The 18,319-nt window shown below is 38.9% G+C and overlaps 2 protein-coding genes across 2 annotated transcripts; one reads left to right on the top strand and one right to left on the bottom strand.

The window, feature by feature from the left end:
* Positions 1-2,057: 2,057 nt before the first annotated feature.
* cebpg (CCAAT enhancer binding protein gamma) lies at positions 2,058-10,423 on the bottom strand. Its single transcript, XM_061963773.2, has 2 exons — positions 10,255-10,423; positions 2,058-3,738 (listed from the first exon to the last, which is right to left on the bottom strand). Exon 2 carries the CDS (start codon positions 3,671-3,673, stop codon positions 3,209-3,211), a length of 465 nt encoding a protein of 154 aa, XP_061819757.1. The 5' UTR covers positions 3,674-3,738; positions 10,255-10,423; the 3' UTR covers positions 2,058-3,208.
* Positions 10,424-16,291: 5,868 nt separating this feature from the next.
* On the top strand, positions 16,292-17,343 carry cebpa (CCAAT enhancer binding protein alpha). Its single transcript, XM_061963491.1, has one exon. The coding sequence runs from the start codon at positions 16,366-16,368 to the stop codon at positions 17,131-17,133; it is 768 nt and encodes a 255-aa protein (XP_061819475.1). The 5' UTR covers positions 16,292-16,365; the 3' UTR covers positions 17,134-17,343.
* The last annotated feature ends 976 nt before the right edge of the window (positions 17,344-18,319 follow it).

Below are 18,319 nucleotides of genomic sequence, written 5' to 3'. Positions count from 1 at the left end.
AGTCAGTCATATAGTAAGTCATTATGTCAGTCATGTTCAGTCTTGTGGTCAGTCATGTTCAGTCTTGTGGTCAGTCATGCATCAGTCATGTAGTCAGTCATATAGTAAGTCATATAGTAATTCATGTTCAGTCTTGTGGTCAGTCATGCATCAGTCATGTAGTCAGACATGCATCAGTCATGTAGTTAATCATGTAGTCAGTCATTAAGTCAGTCATGTTCAGTCTTGTGGTCAGTCATGCATCAGTCATGTAGTCAGACATGCATCAGTCATGTAGTTAGTCATGTAGTCAGTCATGTTCAGTCTTGTAGTCAGTAATGCATCAGTCATTTAGTCAGTTTTTTAGTCAGTCATGTTCAGTCATGTAGTCAGTCATATAGTAAGTCATTATGTCAGTCATGTTCAGTCTTGTGGTCAGTCATGTTCAGTCTTGTGGTCAGTCATGCATCAGTCATGTAGTCAGACATGCATCAGTCATATAGTTAATCATGTAGTCAGTCATTAAGTCAGTCATGCATCAGTCATGTAGTCAATCATGTAGTCAGTCATGTTCAGTCATGTAGTCAGTCATATAGTAAGTCATATAGTAAGTCATGTTCAGTTTTGTGGTCAGTCATGCATCAGTCATGTAGTCAGTTTTTTAGTCAGTCATGTAGTCAGTTTTTTAGTCAGTCATGTCGTCAGTCATTAAGCCAGTCATGTTCAGTCTTGTGGTCAGTCATGCATCAGTCATGTAGTCAGTTTTTTTAGTCAGTCATGCATCAGTCATGTAGTCAGTTTTTTTTAGTCAGTCATGTAGTTAGTCATATAGTAAGTCATATAGTAAGTCATGTTCAGTTTTGTGGTCAGTCATGCATCAGTCATGTAGTCAGTCATGTAGTCAGTTTTTTAGTCAGTCTTTAAGTCAGTCATGTTGTCTTGTGGTCAGTCATGCATCAGTCATGTAGTCAGTCATGTTCAGTTTTGTGGTCAGTCATGCATTAGTCATTAAGTCAGTCATGCCCCGAAAGGGACAGGGTCAGCTAGGTAGTCAGACATGCATCAGTCATGTAGTCAATTTTAAGTCAGTTTTTTAGTCAGTCATGTAGTCAGTCATTAAGTCAGTCATGTTCAGTCTTGTGGTCAGTCATGCATCAGTCATGTAGTCAGTTTTTTTTAGTCAGTCATGCATCAGTCATGTAGTCAGTTTTTTTAGTCAGTCATGTAGTTAGTCATATAGTAAGTCATATAGTAAGTCATGTTCTGTTTTGTGGTCAGTCATGTAGTCAGTTTTTTAGTCAGTCTTTAAGTCAGTCATGTTGTCTTGTGGTCAGTCATGCATCAGTCATGTATAGTCAGTCATGTTCAGTTTTGTGGTCAGTCATGCATTAGTCATTAAGTCAGTCATGCCCTGAAAGGGACAGGGTCAGCTGGTAGTCAGACATGCATCAGTCATGTAGTCAGTCATGTAGTCAATTTTAAGTCAGTTTTTTAAGTCAGTCATGTAGTCAGTCATGTTCAGTCCTGTGGTCAGTCATGCATCAGTCATGTAGTCAATCATTTGGTCAGATTTTTAGTCAGTCGTGTTCAGTCCTGTGGTCAGTCATGTAGTCAATCATTTGGTCAGTTTTTTAGTCAGTCATGGTCAGTCTTGTGGTCAGTCATGTAGTCAGTCATGTTCAGTCTTGTGCTCAGTCATGTAGGCAGTTTTTTAGTCAGTCATGTTCAGTCTTGTGGTCAGTCATGCATCAGTCATTAAATCAGTCATGTTTAGTCATTAAGTCAGTCTTGTCGGTGGTCATGCAGTTAACATGAAGTCAGTCATCAGTCATATAAAGAGTCATGTTTGGGGCGGCGTGGCTCAGATGGTAGAGCGGCCATCCAGAAACTTGACGGTTCCTGGTACGAATCCAGCTTCTGGCATCCTGGTCTCTACTATCGTGTCTACAAAACCACCATATAAATTGAGTCCATTGTTATTATTATGATGTGGTCAGTGGTGTAATCACGGGGTCAGCCATGAGCAGTCACAAACTGTAAGGAAATAAAACATCCACTAAATGATGGCGATGACCCTGCTTGGGTCTTTGCTTGGTTTTTTTTTTATTGGCTAACGAAACAAACAGGAGGGTCCTCACGCCATCTTGTAAACACACCAAGCCCTCTGCTGGGATACAATCATGGAAATACTTCCCTTTTTAGACAATTATGGCATCAGCAACAATAACGTATTGTATTAAATGTGCCTTTACACTTCAGTGCATGAACGTTGACAGGTGTCTGGCAACCTTGATTGTCTATCTGCCCAAGGGATTCATTTAGCACCGGCAGATCCCAAAGTTACTAAAATCAGCAATCAATCATTGATAGTTTTATACATAATTATTATTATTACATGCGTGGACAGCAACTATAAAGTACTCAGACTCGTTCAACTTTGACACACTAAGAAAGTCAACAATGAAACAAAATGCCAAGAATGTCAATCAAACAAATGATTATACGCAGACGCTTCAAGAACAAAAACTGATGGCAGTTTTTTTTGAAGATAAAATCAAATGCACCCAACATTTATTTGTTCATTCAGAGCACAGAAAATATCAAGTGAAAGCAATCATTATAAAGAGTCACTTTTCAATTCAGTAAATAAATAAGATGAACAGGATTTGACTGTGTTGGTCCAACAAAGCTAATTAGCACGGTGGCTAACTAGCTTCCATTTCATTCTCTTACGTCGGTCGCCATGCTGCTGCTGCACACCATCTGACATAAAAGTCAACAAAGAAGCAAGCGGCGTGAGTCGGGGTACATGCTTACAAACCTCAATAGACTGATAAACAACATGAGCAGTGATTTTCCACATGCTAATAAGACAAATAACGTTTGAAGAACATGCTAATAAACTTAGCCCAGTGCGGTGAACAATGCTACTAAACATCCAGCGACAGCCATGCTAAGGAGAAAGAAAAAGACGAGAATGTTTTGAGTGTCAGGAGACGCCTGCGTCCGATCACACAGCGGCGTCGCTAAAAAAAATGTCTTTTGTGACGAGTGCTTTGGAAAAAAGAAGTGTACAAATCGTCAAGGTGAGGCTCCGCCCGCCTGCTCCAGTGTCTTGTTCTATTGTACCACTCAGTGACACGCGGCTGGCCAATGTCAGCGTCTGTTTTTGAGCGGATGTCACATGACTGTCAGCTGGGGGGGCAGAGCGGGCGGGGGTCAACGCGCCTCACTGACCGCCGTTGGGGACGGGGCTGGTGTCGTCCGGGGCTGCGGCGGGGGGCTGGACGTTGTCGGCCAGGTTGTGGGCGTGTTCCAAGAAGAGGTCTTTGAGCACGCTCAGTTCCTTGCTGAGCAGCTTGATCTTGGCCTCCAGGCGCTCGTTCTCTTCCTTGAGCTGGTTGACACGCTGCTGCGTGTCCATGGCCTTCTGTTTGCTGCGCATGCGACTCTTCTTCACCGCCAGGTTGTTGCGCTCGCGGCGCTGACGGTACTCGTCGCTGTCCTTGTCCGCCGACGACTTCTTCATCTCGCCCGGCGCGGCTGCCTTGCCACCTGCGGATGACGGGTGAGCGGGGACCAGCTGGGGGACCTGCTGCAGTAGCGCGGCGGCGGCGGCGTGGGCCTGACTCTGGATGACGCTCACACCGTGGTGGTCTGAAGACGTGATTTTCGGCTGCGACGGCCGGCTCATTTGGATTCGCACTAACTAAGGTGTCCTCTCGTATACGAGTGCCAACAGGAAGTGGTGGACGGCGCCTGCAAGATGATGAAACGTGATGTCAACAAAAGACACTTAGTGCTAGTAATCATGTATACCCATACATACATACATACATACATATATATATATATACATACATACATGTGTGTGTGTGTATATATACACATACATATATATATATACACACACACATATATACATATATATATATACACACACACACATATATATATACACACATATATATATATACACACACACACACACACATACATATATATATATATATATACATACACACACACACACACACATATACATATATATACATACATACATACATACATACATGTATATACACAGAGGTGGGTAGTAACGCGCTACATTTACTCCGTTACATCTACTTGAGTAACTTTTGGGATAAATTGTACTTCTAAGAGTAGTTTTAATGCAACAAACTTTTACTTTTACTTGAGTATATGTATAGAGAAGAAATGCTACTTTTACTCCGCTACTTTTATCTACATTCAGCTCGCTACTCGCTACTAATTTTTATCGATCTGTTAATGCACGCTTTGTTTGTTTTGGTCTGTCATAGTGCCTGCGTTTCAACAAATACAGTCACTGGTGACGTTCACTCCGTTCCACCAATCAGATACAGTCACTGGTGGAGGAGTGGACCGACACCAGCAGATTACATGGCACCCCAAACCATCACCCAACCATGCAAATTTTGCATTTCCTTTGGAAATCGAGGTCCCAGAGTCTGGAGGAAGACAGGAGAGGCACAGGATCCACGTTGCCTGAAGTCTAGTGTAAAGTTTCCACCATCAGTGATGGTTTGGGGTGCCATGTCATCTGCTGGTGTCGGTCCACTCTGTTTCCTGAGATCCAGGGTCAACGCAGCCGTCTACCAGCAAGTTTTAGAGCACTTCATGCTTCCTGCTGCTGACCTGCTCTATGGAGATGGAGATTTCAAGTTCCAACAGGACTTGGCGCCTGCACACAGCGCAAAAGCGCAAAATCTACCCGTGCCTGGTTTACGGACCATGGTATTTCTGTTCTAAATTGGCCCGCCAACTCCCCTGACCTTAGCCCCATAGAAAATCTGTGGGGTATTGTGAAAAGGAAGATGCAGAATGCCAGACCCAAAAACGCAGAAGAGTTGAAGGCCACTATCAGAGCAACCTGGGCTCTCATAACACCTGAGCAGTGCCAGAAACTCATCGACTCCATGCCACGCCGCATTAACGCAGTAATTGAGGCAAAAGGAGCTCCAACCAAGTATTGAGTATTGTACATGCTCATATTTTTCATTTTCATACTTTTCAGTTGGCCAACATTTCTAAAAATCCCTTTTTTGTATTAGCCTTACACAATATTCTAATTTTGTGACACACGGAATTTTGGATTTTCATTTGTTGCCACTTCAAATCATCAAAATTAAATGAAATAAACATTTGAATGCATCAGTCTGTGTGCAATGAATAAATATAATGTACAAGTTACACCTTTTGAATGCAATTACTGAAATAAATCAAGTTTTTCAAAATATTCTAATTTACTGGCTTTTACCTGTATATATACATACACACACACATATATATATATACAGTATATACACACATATATGTATATATATACACATACATATATATATACATACATACACATATATACATACACACACACACATGTATATATACACACACACACATACATACATACATACATACATACATACATACATACATACATACATACATACATACATACATACATACATACATACATACATACATACATACATACATACATACATACATACATACATATATATATATATATATATATATATATACATACATACATACAGTGAGGTCCACAAGTATTTGCACACCCTGAAATTTTGCAAGTTCTCCCACTTAGAAATTAGGGAGAGGTCTGTAAATGTTCATCATAGATGCATTTCCACTGTTAGAGACATAATCTAAAAAAAATAAATCCGGAAATCACGTTGTATGATTTTTTTATGATTTATTTGTATGTTACTGGGGTTCATAAGTATTTGCACACATGAGAACATCAGTGTTAATATTTAGGGCAGAAGCCTTTGTTTGCAATTAGAGGTCAAAGGTTTCCTATAGTTCTTCAGCAGGTTTGCACACACAGCAACAGGGATTTTGGCCCACTCCTCCACACAAATCTTCTCTAGATCTGTCAGGTTTCGGGGCTGTCGCCGAGCAACACAAAGTTTCAGCTCCCTCCAAAGATTTTCTCTTAGGTCTGGAGACTGGCTAGGCCACTCCAGAACCTTGATATGCTTGGTATGGAGCCACTCCTTGGTTATCCTGGCTGTGTGCTGCACGTTGGAAGGTGACTTTAATGAGCTCAAAAGGGGTGGGTGGTGGGTGATTAGTTGTTGAGTAAAGGTGGACTTTTTTAAAAGTAGATTGACAGCATAATTCTTGCTGATTCTCATGTGTGCAAATACTTATGAACTCCAGTAACATACAAATAAATCATTAAAAAATCATACAATGTGATTCCCGGATTTTTCTTTTTAGATTATGTGTCTAACAGTGGAAATACATCTATGATGAACATTTCAGACCTCTCCCTAATTTATAAGTGGGAGAAATAGAAATATATATGCATATATATATGAAACACTACATAAGGGTTGTCTCCAAAGTGCTGCTCTGGGGCCATTCGTGGCCTGGAGCTAATTTTTTTTTTCTACAGCCCACGGCACAATCTATTAAAAAAACATAAAAAGGGGAAATAAAATAAATGCAACGAGAAAAAGTTACAATGTTGACTATTAACACAACAATTTTTTTTTTCTGACCTATTCAAAAATTCCACTTTTAAATATTTTGTTGGGAGATGTATTGCATATTTTGTGTGGTTGCTATATAAAAAACGGTTTCTTTGAAAAAAGTGCATAAAACAGACATGAAAAATGTATAATAATAATTAATAAAAATAATAAATAAAATAATAAAAACGAAAGATAGATCTGAAGTTTATCTACAGACTTAAAGTGTGGAAAGGTAAAAAGTATGACTAATTTTTAACACTTATTAGTGGGGCCATTTTCCATCCCCGAAAATTTTATGGGGATTTTTTTTGGGTCAAAAAATAAAAATAAAAATTGTAATGAAATATTGACCTATTTAAGGCTCCAATTACTTCACATCAAATATTCTACTTAAAAATAATTTTCGGGGTAATTAAATGCATATTTTGGGCTTTTGCCATAAAACCAGAGTTTTGACAAAAAGGCCATAAAACATAAAAACACCTTTATATCGACAGACAGACCTGATGTTGATATATGGCAGTGTTTCCTAGCCATAGCCTCCTAGAAAGGTGCCAAAAATGAGGTTTCTCAGCTGTGATCCGTATGGGCCGCAGCATTACTCAGTTGTAATACACTTCACCACTTGTGGCAGTGATGACATTATCAAACAGAAGAAGCCTGGAGCTGAAGTCATAGAGAAGCCTTTTAAGCGCAAAAATTATGACTTAAGAGGTAAAACTGTATTTTCATTTGCACTAAAAAAAAATATTGACAGTTTATTAAATAAATAAATATTATCATTTTCAGTTTAGTTAGAATTGATTTATTTTAGCACAGTGTAATTGTATTTTTCATTGTTTTTTTATGAGTCCCTTCTATTGCAATATATTTGATTAGTATTTATTTTCATCAGCCTGATCTAAGCCTTGATAATATTTGTGATGAACACATACTTTCATATCATTTGACAACATTTATCCTTTTAAACTCTAGGTAGGTTAGATATAATATTGAATATGATTAAAATCAAGAGTATGATTATTAATGTAGTGTTAAGTGGGCCCCGGGACCCTCCTGTAGTGGAGAAGTTGGTCCCCCCCAAGATCAAAAAGGTTAAGAACCCATATCTGTTACGCCCCACCAGGAGGATGAAATTGTTTTGCCACGACTATAAACAGGGTCATTTGTCCATAAAATTGTTATAAGCACACCTCTGCATAACGTTGTTATGCCGAGGTAGGTAAACCTACACAGTGACCTCGTGGTTAGAGCAGTGGTCCCCAACCTTTTTGTAGCTGCGGACCGGTCAACGCTTGAAAATTTGTCCCACGGACCGGGGGGTGGGGGGTTTAATTTTATTTATTTTTATTCATACAGAAATACAATCATGTGTGCTTACGGACTGTATCCCTGCAGACTGTATTGATCTATATTGATATATAATGTATATATTGTGTTTCTTATGTTGATTTAATAAATAAAAAATACATTTTTTTTTTCTTTCTTGTGCGGCCCGGTGGTTCGGGACTACTGGGTTAGAGTGTCGGTAGGTTGTGAGTTCAAACCCCGGCCGAGTCATACCAAAGACTATAATAAAATGGGACCCATTACCTCCCTGCTTGGCACTCAGCATCAAGGGTTGGAATTGGGGGTTAAATCACCAAAAATGATTCTCGGGCGCGGCCCCCGCTGCTGCCCACTACTCCCCTCACCTCCCAGGGGGTGATCAAGGGTGATGGGTCAAATGCAGAGAATAATTTCGCCACAGCTAGTGTGTGACAATCATTGGTACTTTAACTTTAACTTTGTATCCTTATCAATCATTATTATTATTAACATTAAAGAAAACAGGAAAAAAGATGAATTAACTTTATGTCAAATGACAACCAAGAATAACTTTATTAACATTGTTTTTTAGTCTGTAACAGATTAAAAAAAAAAAAGTGTATCAATTTATCTGAAATCAAAAACAAATAGAATCCTTATTCAAACCAGATTTTTTTGTTACCAATTTGACCCATTTAATACTGAAAAATAAAATAAAATAAACTCAATAAATAATAATGAATACACATTGATCAGCAACATTAACTCAGGAGCACAATATATAAAACATTTGACCCTACAAAACATAAATTAATGCAACAAATGGTGCTAAATTTTTTATTTTAAACACTTAAAAATTACAAAGTCAAGAGCACGTTTTGCGGCGCACTGCTTTTCCGAAGCATGATACTGATAAAGCACAATCCTCAAGCGCCAAATATATCTATATATGCGTACAGCTCTGGTAATGGGTACAGTCGCACCCACCTGCACAAATTTACTTCAAAATGTAACAATCAAAATAAATATTACTTTTTTTTGTTTACTAGGGCATGCATATACAATATGCATTAGTTTGACCATTTAAAATGAACGGTAATAAAAAGGAGATGCTTGGAAATAGCATAAAAATGCCCCAACAACTTGGAAAAACGCGATTCATAGCGTTACTTTTTGGTGTAACCATCATGAGCGTTCTCTTCAGGTATATTTCTTTTATATTTTGATAAATCATCATATTTATGTATTACTAAATTTAAATAGGTATTGATCAATCTTTAAGCTGTGTGTATTTGATTTCAGTTTGCTTTTGACATCTTATTTAGAACCGTAGTTGAAAATTTTACAACCTTGTGTTGCGCTCATGATGGCATAACCAAACTAGATTATTTTGAATATTTATTCCCTTTTTTACATTTCGTATATTTAAATATACTGTGTTTTAAGCTTTTTTCTTTTTGGAACATGTACTATACATATAATACAATAAAGTCCCATATAAAATTATGTTTCTAGCAATACTTTAATTTTGTCTTTGAAAGTAACACTCCAATGTCCATTCGTGGAGCTATACACCCATACTTTTAATAATATAAGATTTATTCTTATGACTATGAGACCTTTCTGGGTCCCCGGGACCAAACTTGGGGGGAGCCCTAATGGTTAAAAAAAATAAAACAAATAAAAATAAATAAATACAAATAAATAAATAAAAATATATATATATACTGTATATATATATATATATATATATATATAATGTATATAGATTACTGTTATTGTTTTGAAATTGGCCCCTGCATAGTTTGATTTTTTTCCAGTGTGCAAAAGTTCCTTACGTAAAAACTAAAGTATATATAATAACGATATATTTCAATTTAAAGCACCAATTAGAATTGTGTACAGCTAATTAGCATAGTGCGCTCTGATTGGTCGGCGCGTTGCCACGCAGCCAAGCCGTAGTGCGCAGGCGTCACTGTTCCGGGCAGAAACAAGGAGCGCTTTCTCTTGCCTGGTGTTGCATCATCATCACCGAGCGTATTTGTGCCCAAAGAGGGGAACTCCACGTTCACTTTATAAGGTGACTTCCAAAAAAAAGTGTCCATGTTTGTTAGAAAACAACGTAAAAATGCTAACACGGCTAACCAGGCAAAGTAATTGTGTCAAGTTGCTTCATTTTCGATTTCCGGCCACTTAGTCGAACTTTTTGCTGCCATTAAACTGACATTAAATGACACCAATACTGAGATTTACTCTTATCGTTCTTTACTCGATTAACCAAACTTAAAACACGAAATAAGCCTTGATTTTTCGGTGTTGACGATGACGGTTTAGCTAGTTAGCCTGTGCCCGCTAGCGGCTAACTCCACGGCTAACGCTTGTTATTGTGGGCGCCTGCGCTGCTTTTAAGGCAACTTACCTTGACGAGGCGGCACAAGAGAGAATTGGCGGTCAGAAATGACGACGTGGAGACAAAAGTTTGTACTTTAATTCCGTCTGTCGACGCTCTTGGATGTTTTTGTTTGGAACATGGAGGGGAGCCGATTGCGAAATCTCTCTTGCCATGTACGGCAATGTCCAAGGCGGGCCAATCAGGAGCCGCGACCGCGTGACGAAAAGCCGTCCGGCCAATCAGCGTTGAGGACGACGTAGATGACGCAATACACATTATGATGGACGTGTCGCGGAACCAATAGGCGAGCAGTATGCGCCTGCCGCTTCAGTTTATGTAATGAGTTGACATATGCATGACCTCATCAACATTATTATTGGCCTTGTTCTTTAAAACAAGATTTATTATAAAAAGTAAATTATTATAAGTGTTATTAGGGCGTAACAAACCACTTTAGATCATTTGTATTTACTTTTTACTAAAAAGTTACTTTGAACGGATGTTATCCCAAATGTATATTATCACTATTTGACATCTTTGAAGTCCAAATGGACCAGGATAGGAAGCAGGAGCTCCGAAATATTGCTTTGTGGACCCAAAAAGTTGGCTGAAAGGCCACCGATTTGATTCCCTCAACATGCTAATTAAGATGAAAGTCACACACGCCAATAATTAACTTAATAGGGCTTATAAAGAGGAGAAAAGGGAGACTATTGTGTCGTAGCATGGAAGTGAAAGAGGCGGGACAAGATACAACATGTTTGGTATTTGTTGCTCAGGTCTGGGGGCGTGGCCTGCCTGTCAGCCACGCAGGTGAGTTGACTGTCAATCAACAAAACGTTTCACCTCAATGATCACATTCAGGGGCGCCGCTAGGGATTTTGGGCCCCATGAAAAGAATCTTTACAGGGTCCCCGACACAGTGTCATTATTTTTTCTGTATTATAATTTCATCATCATTAGGGGCCTCTCTGGGCCCCCCTCCATCATGGGCCCCAGAATCCCTCTCCTTAACCCCCCCTTTTCGGCGCCCCTGATCACATTCATTTGAACTAATGGGTGAATCTAATGTTGCTTAAAGTTATTAAAGATGAGTGTAGAGGGTTGCCATAGTGCCTGATCTAATACAATAAAGATTTAATACAACAAATGTCAGCATGAAACTTAGTGAGTGAGTCCATGAATGAATGAATACAGTAAATTAACATGATGTAAGTGGATAAATGGATATAATGAATTCATTAATAACATCTCTGAGTGAATGAATGCAGCTGTCAGCGAAAGGATGACTAAAATGTGAGAGAATGTAGGGTAAATGCTAGTAAATGAATTAATATAAACTGCAGCAATAACATCAGACCTTTAAAAATAACGTGTGAATGGATGAATACAAATATAAGTAATCTAATGAATACAATGTGAATAAATTAAAACAAATGTATGTATGAACGAATAAATGCAATGTCGAGACAAAACGAATAAAGTGTGAATGGATGAATAAGGTTTGAGGGAATTAATTAATAAAATGTGAGTGAAGGATTAAATAGAAATGTCAGCGAATGAATGACTAAAAGGTCAGTGACTTAAGGGTGAATGGATGAATAAAATGTAAATTAAGCAATACGAATGAATGAATGAATAAATAAAAAGTCAATCACCTAATGAATAACGTGTAAATTAATTGATACAAATGTCAGTAAAGTGTTTGGTAAATAAGTCAAAGATTTAATATAAATGTCAGTGAATGAGTGAATATAAATGTCAGCAAATAAATGACTGAAAAGTCAGTCACCTAAGAAATAATGTGTGAATGAAGTAACACAAATGTCAGAATAAATGGATGAAATGTCATTGAATGAATTCATATAAACGGCAGAAATAAATGTCAGGGACTTAATAAGTAACGTGTGAATGGATGAGTACAAATATCAGTAAACTAATGAATACAATGTGAATAAATGAAAACAAATGTATCTATGAATGAATAAATGCATATCAGTGACAAAACGAATAAAGTGTGAATGAATGACTAAAATGTCAGTGACTTAAAGGTGAATGGATGAATAAAATGTTTTTTTTTTTAAAGAAATGAATGAATGAATAAATAAAAAGTGAATCACCTAATGAATACCGTGTTAATTAATTGATACAAATGACAGTAAAGTGTTTGGTGAATAAGTGAAAGATTGAATATAAATGTCAGTGAATGAGTGAATATAAATGTCAGCGAATAAATGACTGAAATGTCAGTCACCTAATAAATAACGTGTGAATGAAGTAATACAAATGTCAGAATGAATGGATGAAATGTCAGTGAATGAATTAATATAAACGGCAGTAATAATCGGCAGGGACTTAATAAGTAACGTGTGAATGGATGAATACAAATATCAGTAAACTAATGAATACAATGTGAATAAATTAATACAAATGTATGTATGTATGAATGAATGCAGTGTCAGAGACAGAATGAATAAAGTGTGAATGGATGAAAAAAGTCTGAGTGAATGAATGAATAAAATGTGAGTGAAGGATTAAATAGAAATGTCAGCGAATAAATGACTAAAATGTCAGTCACCTAATAAATAATGTGTGAATGAAGTAATACAAATGTCAAAATGAATGGACGAAAAATCAGTGAGTGAATGAATATAAACGGCAGTAATAAATGCCAAGGACATAATAAGTAATGTGTGAATGGATGAATACAAATGTCAGCAAATGAATGAATATAATGTTAACAAATAAATACAAAAGTCTGAGGAAAATTAAATTGAATAATTAAGTGGGAATTAATAAAGTTTGAGTGAATGAATGACTAAAATGAGTGAATTATTGAATAAATTACTAAAATTCCAGTGACCTAATGAATAACATGTGAATGGCTAAATAAATTAATAAATAGAATGTCAATGGATTAATGAATAAAGTGTGAATAATAAACATATCTGTGAATGAATGAATGAAAAGTCAATGAGTTAATAAATACAAACTTCAGTCAATAAATGACGAAAATGTGAGTGAATAATTGAATATAGTTTGGATGAATAACATGTGAATGGATGAATACGAATGTCAGTAAATGAATTAATAAAATGTGAACAAATGAATACAAATAGTGAACAGTGAATGAATGAACATAAATGTCAGCGGATAAATGACTAAAATGTCAGTGACTTAGTAGATAACGTGTGAATGGATGAATACACATGTCGATAAACAAATTGACAAAACGTGAATGAATTAATACAAAAGTCAATGAATGAATGAATGAATAAATAAAAAGTCAATCACCTAACGAATAACGTGTGAATAAATTGATACAAATGCATTTAAGTGTTTGGTAAATAAGTGAAAATTTGAATATAAATGTCAGTGAATGAGTGAATATAAATTTCAGCAAATAAATGACTGAAATGTCAGTCACCTAATAAATAATGTGTGAATGAAGTAATACAAATGTCAGAATGAATAATTGAAATTTCAGTGACTCAATAAGTAACGTGTGAATGGATGAATACAAATGTAAGCAAATTAATGGATATAATGTGAATACATGAATACAAGTGTCTGAGGAAAATTTATTTTCACTAACATAATGAATCTATCCATCCATCCATTAAGTGTGAATTAATAATGTTTGAGTGAATGAATGACTAAAATGAGTGAATTATTGAATACATTCCTATAATTTCAGTGACCTAATCGATAACATGTGAATGGATGAATAGATGAATAAATCAAATGTCAATGGCTTAATAAATAAAGTGTGACTAATAAAAATAGTGTTAATAAATACAAATTTCAGCGAATAAATGACTAATATGTGAGTGAATGATTGAATATAGTTTGGATGAATAACATGTGAATGGATGAATACAAATGTCAGTAAATGAATTGATAAAATGGGAAGAAATGAATACAAATAGGAGTGAACGATTAAATGCAAAATGTCAGTGAATGAATGAACATAAATGTGACTTAGTAGATAACGTGTGAATGGATGAATACACATGTCGATAAACACATTGACAAAACATGATTGAATTAATACAAATGCCAATGAATGAATGAATAAATAAAATGTCAGTGACTTAACGAAGTGTGGATGCATGAATACAATCGTCAATGAATGAATGAATCCAAATGTCAATGACTGAATACATGAATATAATGTCAGTGACTTAACGAAGTGTGGATGCATGAATACATGAATGAATGAATCCAAATGTCAATGACTGAATACATGAATATAATGTCAGTGACTTAACGAAGTGTGGATGCATGAATACAATCGTCAATGAATGAATGAATCCAAATGTCAATGACTGAATACATGAATAGAATGTCAGTGACTTAACGAAGTGTGGATGCATGAATACATGAATGAATGAATCCAAATGGCAATGACTGAATACATGACTATAATGTCAGTGACTTAACGAAGTGTGGATGCATGAATACAATCGTCAATGAATGAATGAATCCAAATGTCAATGACTGAATACATGAATAGAATGTCAGTGACTTAACGAAGTGTGGATGCATGAATACAATCGTCAATGAATGAATTAATCCAAATGTCAATGACTGAATACACGAATAGAATGTCAGTGACTTAACGAAATGTGGATGCATGAATACATGAATGAATGAATCCAAATGTCAATGACTGAATACATGAATAGAATGTCAGCGACTTAACGAAGTGTGGATGCATGAATACATGAATGAATGAATCCAAATGTCAATGACTGAATACATGAATATAATGTCAGTGACTTAACGAAGTGTGGATGCATGAATACATGAATGAATGAATCCAAATGTCAATGACTGAATACATGAATAGAATGTCAGTGACTTAACGAAGTGTGGATGCATGAATACAATCGTCAATGAATGAATGAATCCAAATGTCAATGACTGAATACATGAATATAATGTAAGTGAATGGTTTGAGGTTATGAGGACATTTCCAGAGTTAACGAAGTGTGGATGCATGAATACAATCGTCAATGAATGAATGAATCCAAATGTCAATGACTGAATACATGAATAGAATGTCAGTGACTTAATGAAGTGTGGATGCATGATTACATGAATGAATGAATCCAAATGTCAATGACTGAATACATGAATATAATGTCAGTGACTTAACGAAGTGTGGATGCATGAATACAATCGTCAATGAATGAATGAATCCAAATGGCAATGACTGAATACATGAATATAATGTAAGTGAATGGTTTGAGGTTATGAGGACATTTCCAGAGTTAACAAAGTGTGGATGCATGAATACAATCGTCAACGAATGAATGAATCCAAATGTCAATGACTGAATACATGAATAGAATGACAGTGACTTAACGAAGTGTGGATGCATGAATACATGAATGAATGAATCCAAATGTCAATGACTGAATACATGAATATAATGTCAGTGACTTAACGAAGTGTGGATGCATGAATACATGAATGAATGAATCCAAATGTCAATGACTGAATACATGAATATAATGTCAGTGACTTAACGAAGTGTGGATGCATGAATACAATCGTCAATGAATGAATGAATCCAAATGGCAATGACTGAATACACGAATATAATGTAAGTGAATGGTTTGAGGTTATGAGGACATTTCCGCAGTCTGCCACTGGAGGGCACTGCCGCCAAGCTAATATGTGCCTATGTCAACATCCATGACCTACGACCCCTGACCTGACACATGTGTCATTTTTTTCGAACAATAACATGAATGACTGAATGACGTGTTTGACTACGTCGTCATCACGCACCTTCTGTTGATTATGTCAGAATGAGGGACAAGCGGTAGAAAAAAATGAATGGATGTTTTTCAAGACAAAATGCAAACGCTTTTCGCTGTTTCGTTTCGAGCGCAGACAAGAGGTCAAAGGTTGTGTCCAGAGTCGACCACCCTCTCGTTGGCTGCACAAGGTTCACGCGCGCAGGGGAGGGGGGGCGGGTCCCGACGACCCCAAAGAACCCCGCCCCCCTCGTCTATAAAAGCGCACTTTGACAGCTCCCCCGCAGTCGGCCGAGACAGCCCCCACGCGGTCCGGTCCGCTCCACGGAGTTTGTTGTCATGCAGGACGCGCGCGTCTAAACCCGCAGCAATGGAGCTGTCCAACCTGTACGAGGTGGCGGCCCCGCGGCTCCCGGCGAGCCAGCACGCCTCCTCGGCGGCGGACCCGGGCGGGGACATCGGGGACACGGAGGCGTCCATGGACCTGAGCGCCTACATCGACACCTCCGCCCTGAACGACGAGTTCCTGGCCGACTTGTTCCAGAACACTTCCCGCCACGACAGGCTCCGGCACGTGAACTGCGACGTCGTCTACGAGCACGCGCCGCCGCCGCCGCCGCACTTGTACGGCGCGGAGCTCAAGCCGGAGCCCTACTACGAGCACGCGCCCGCGCGCGCCCGCCCCGCCGCTATCAAGCAGGAGCCCCGCGACGAGGACGCGCCGCCGCCGGCCTACCTGCACCACTACCCGCCGCCGCCGCCGCACCTGCAGTACCAGGTGGCGCACTGCGCGCAGACCGCCATGCACCTCCAGCACCCGGGCCAGCCCACCCCCCCGCCCACGCCGGCGCCCAGTCCACACCACTTCCCCCCCACGCAGCACCAGCGGGGGGGCGGGAAGAACAAGAAACACGTGGACAAGAACAGCCCGGAGTACCGGCTGCGGCGCGAGCGCAACAACGTGGCCGTGCGCAAGAGCCGCGACAAGGCCAAGCTGCGCAACATGGAGACGCAGCAGAAGGTTCTGGAACTGAGCAGCGACAACGAGCGGCTGCGGCGCCGCGTGGAGCACCTGAGCCGCGAACTGGACGCCCTGCGGGGCATCTTCAGGCAGCACCCATCTGACGGGACCCGCTGAACCCCCTCCCCTCAGGGGGGTCAGTGATCTATGCAACACACGGTGCCTTCCGGTCCCTTGACCTTTCACCTTATGCCCCCTGACCTGAACTCATGAACACAAAAAAATCAGCGAGAAAGGATTTTTTTTTTCTACTTTTGTTGACAGTAAACATTCCTCCATGACACATGTATAAATGTATATGATATATGAATAAAGCAGCTTGTTTTAGCCTCTGGTCTGCTCCGTTTCCACTGGGACTGGACCCGGACCCTGGAAGTCGATATGTTGTCATGATGTCATAATGATGTCATCATGGTGGGAGGGGTGGGGGAGAGCGCTCTGTAAATACACACCTGCGTCCCAGCATGCAGCGGGGTTTATACTCAGCAGGAAGTTGGGTTGGGGGGGGCGGTTACCATGGCGACGCTCTTGTTAATTGCTGTCAATCGTTCCTGCGTTGACATCTGCGGCGCATATAACTGGACGTTCCCCGGCGCCAAACACAACACTGGATCGCGGCGCGAGGAATTCTCCTCACATCCCTCGTGTGGCGGCGCGGCCGGGGGCCAAGTTGGCGCCGGGCCCGCGGCGCAGTCAATCTGACAAAGTCAACACGGAGAAGTGGATGGCGTGCTCGGTAAACACTGATAAGAGCTGGCGTGCTTGTGAGGCCCCCCCGCCCCCCATCCCCCTCCATGCATGCTCACCTCAGCCATGACCTCCGAGCAAGGCAGGAAGTGTTAGCATGTAGCATCAGGTAGCATTGCCTGATCATAGCGCTAAACATTTGTAAACATTGGAACAAAACTTAGCATGTAACTAGTCGTCATATATGTAATGTAACTGTTTGTAAAGTAATTATATGTAATGTCAACTTGTTGTGAAGTAACTACATGTAATGTAACTAGTTGTAAAGTAACTATATATAATGTCAACTTGTTGTAAAGTGACTACATGTTATGTACAGTAACTAGTTGTAAAGTCACTACATGTAATGTAACTATTTGTAAAGTAACTATAAAAATGTGAACTAGTTGTAAAGTAACTATGTATTATGTAAAGTAGTTGTAAACTAACTGGGTGTAATGTAAGTAGTTGTTAAGTAATTATATATAATGTAAACTAGTTGTAAAGTAGATAGATGTAATGTAAACTAGTTGTAAAGTCGCTAAATGTAATGTAAACTAGATGTAAACTAACTGGA

Source organism: Nerophis lumbriciformis, linkage group LG06 (genome assembly GCF_033978685.3).
Source record: "Nerophis lumbriciformis linkage group LG06, RoL_Nlum_v2.1, whole genome shotgun sequence".
Classification (NCBI taxonomy): Eukaryota; Metazoa; Chordata; class Actinopteri; order Syngnathiformes; family Syngnathidae; genus Nerophis; species Nerophis lumbriciformis.
Note: the sequence above shows the minus strand (reverse complement) of the source record. Positions and strands in the feature narration are given on the sequence as shown.

Coding starts and splice junctions, on each gene's coding strand:
- cebpg (XM_061963773.2), bottom strand. CDS start 3,673: ATGAGCCGGCCGTCGCAGCCGAAAATCACGTCTTCAGACCACCACGGT.
- cebpa (XM_061963491.1), top strand. CDS start 16,366: ATGGAGCTGTCCAACCTGTACGAGGTGGCGGCCCCGCGGCTCCCGGCG.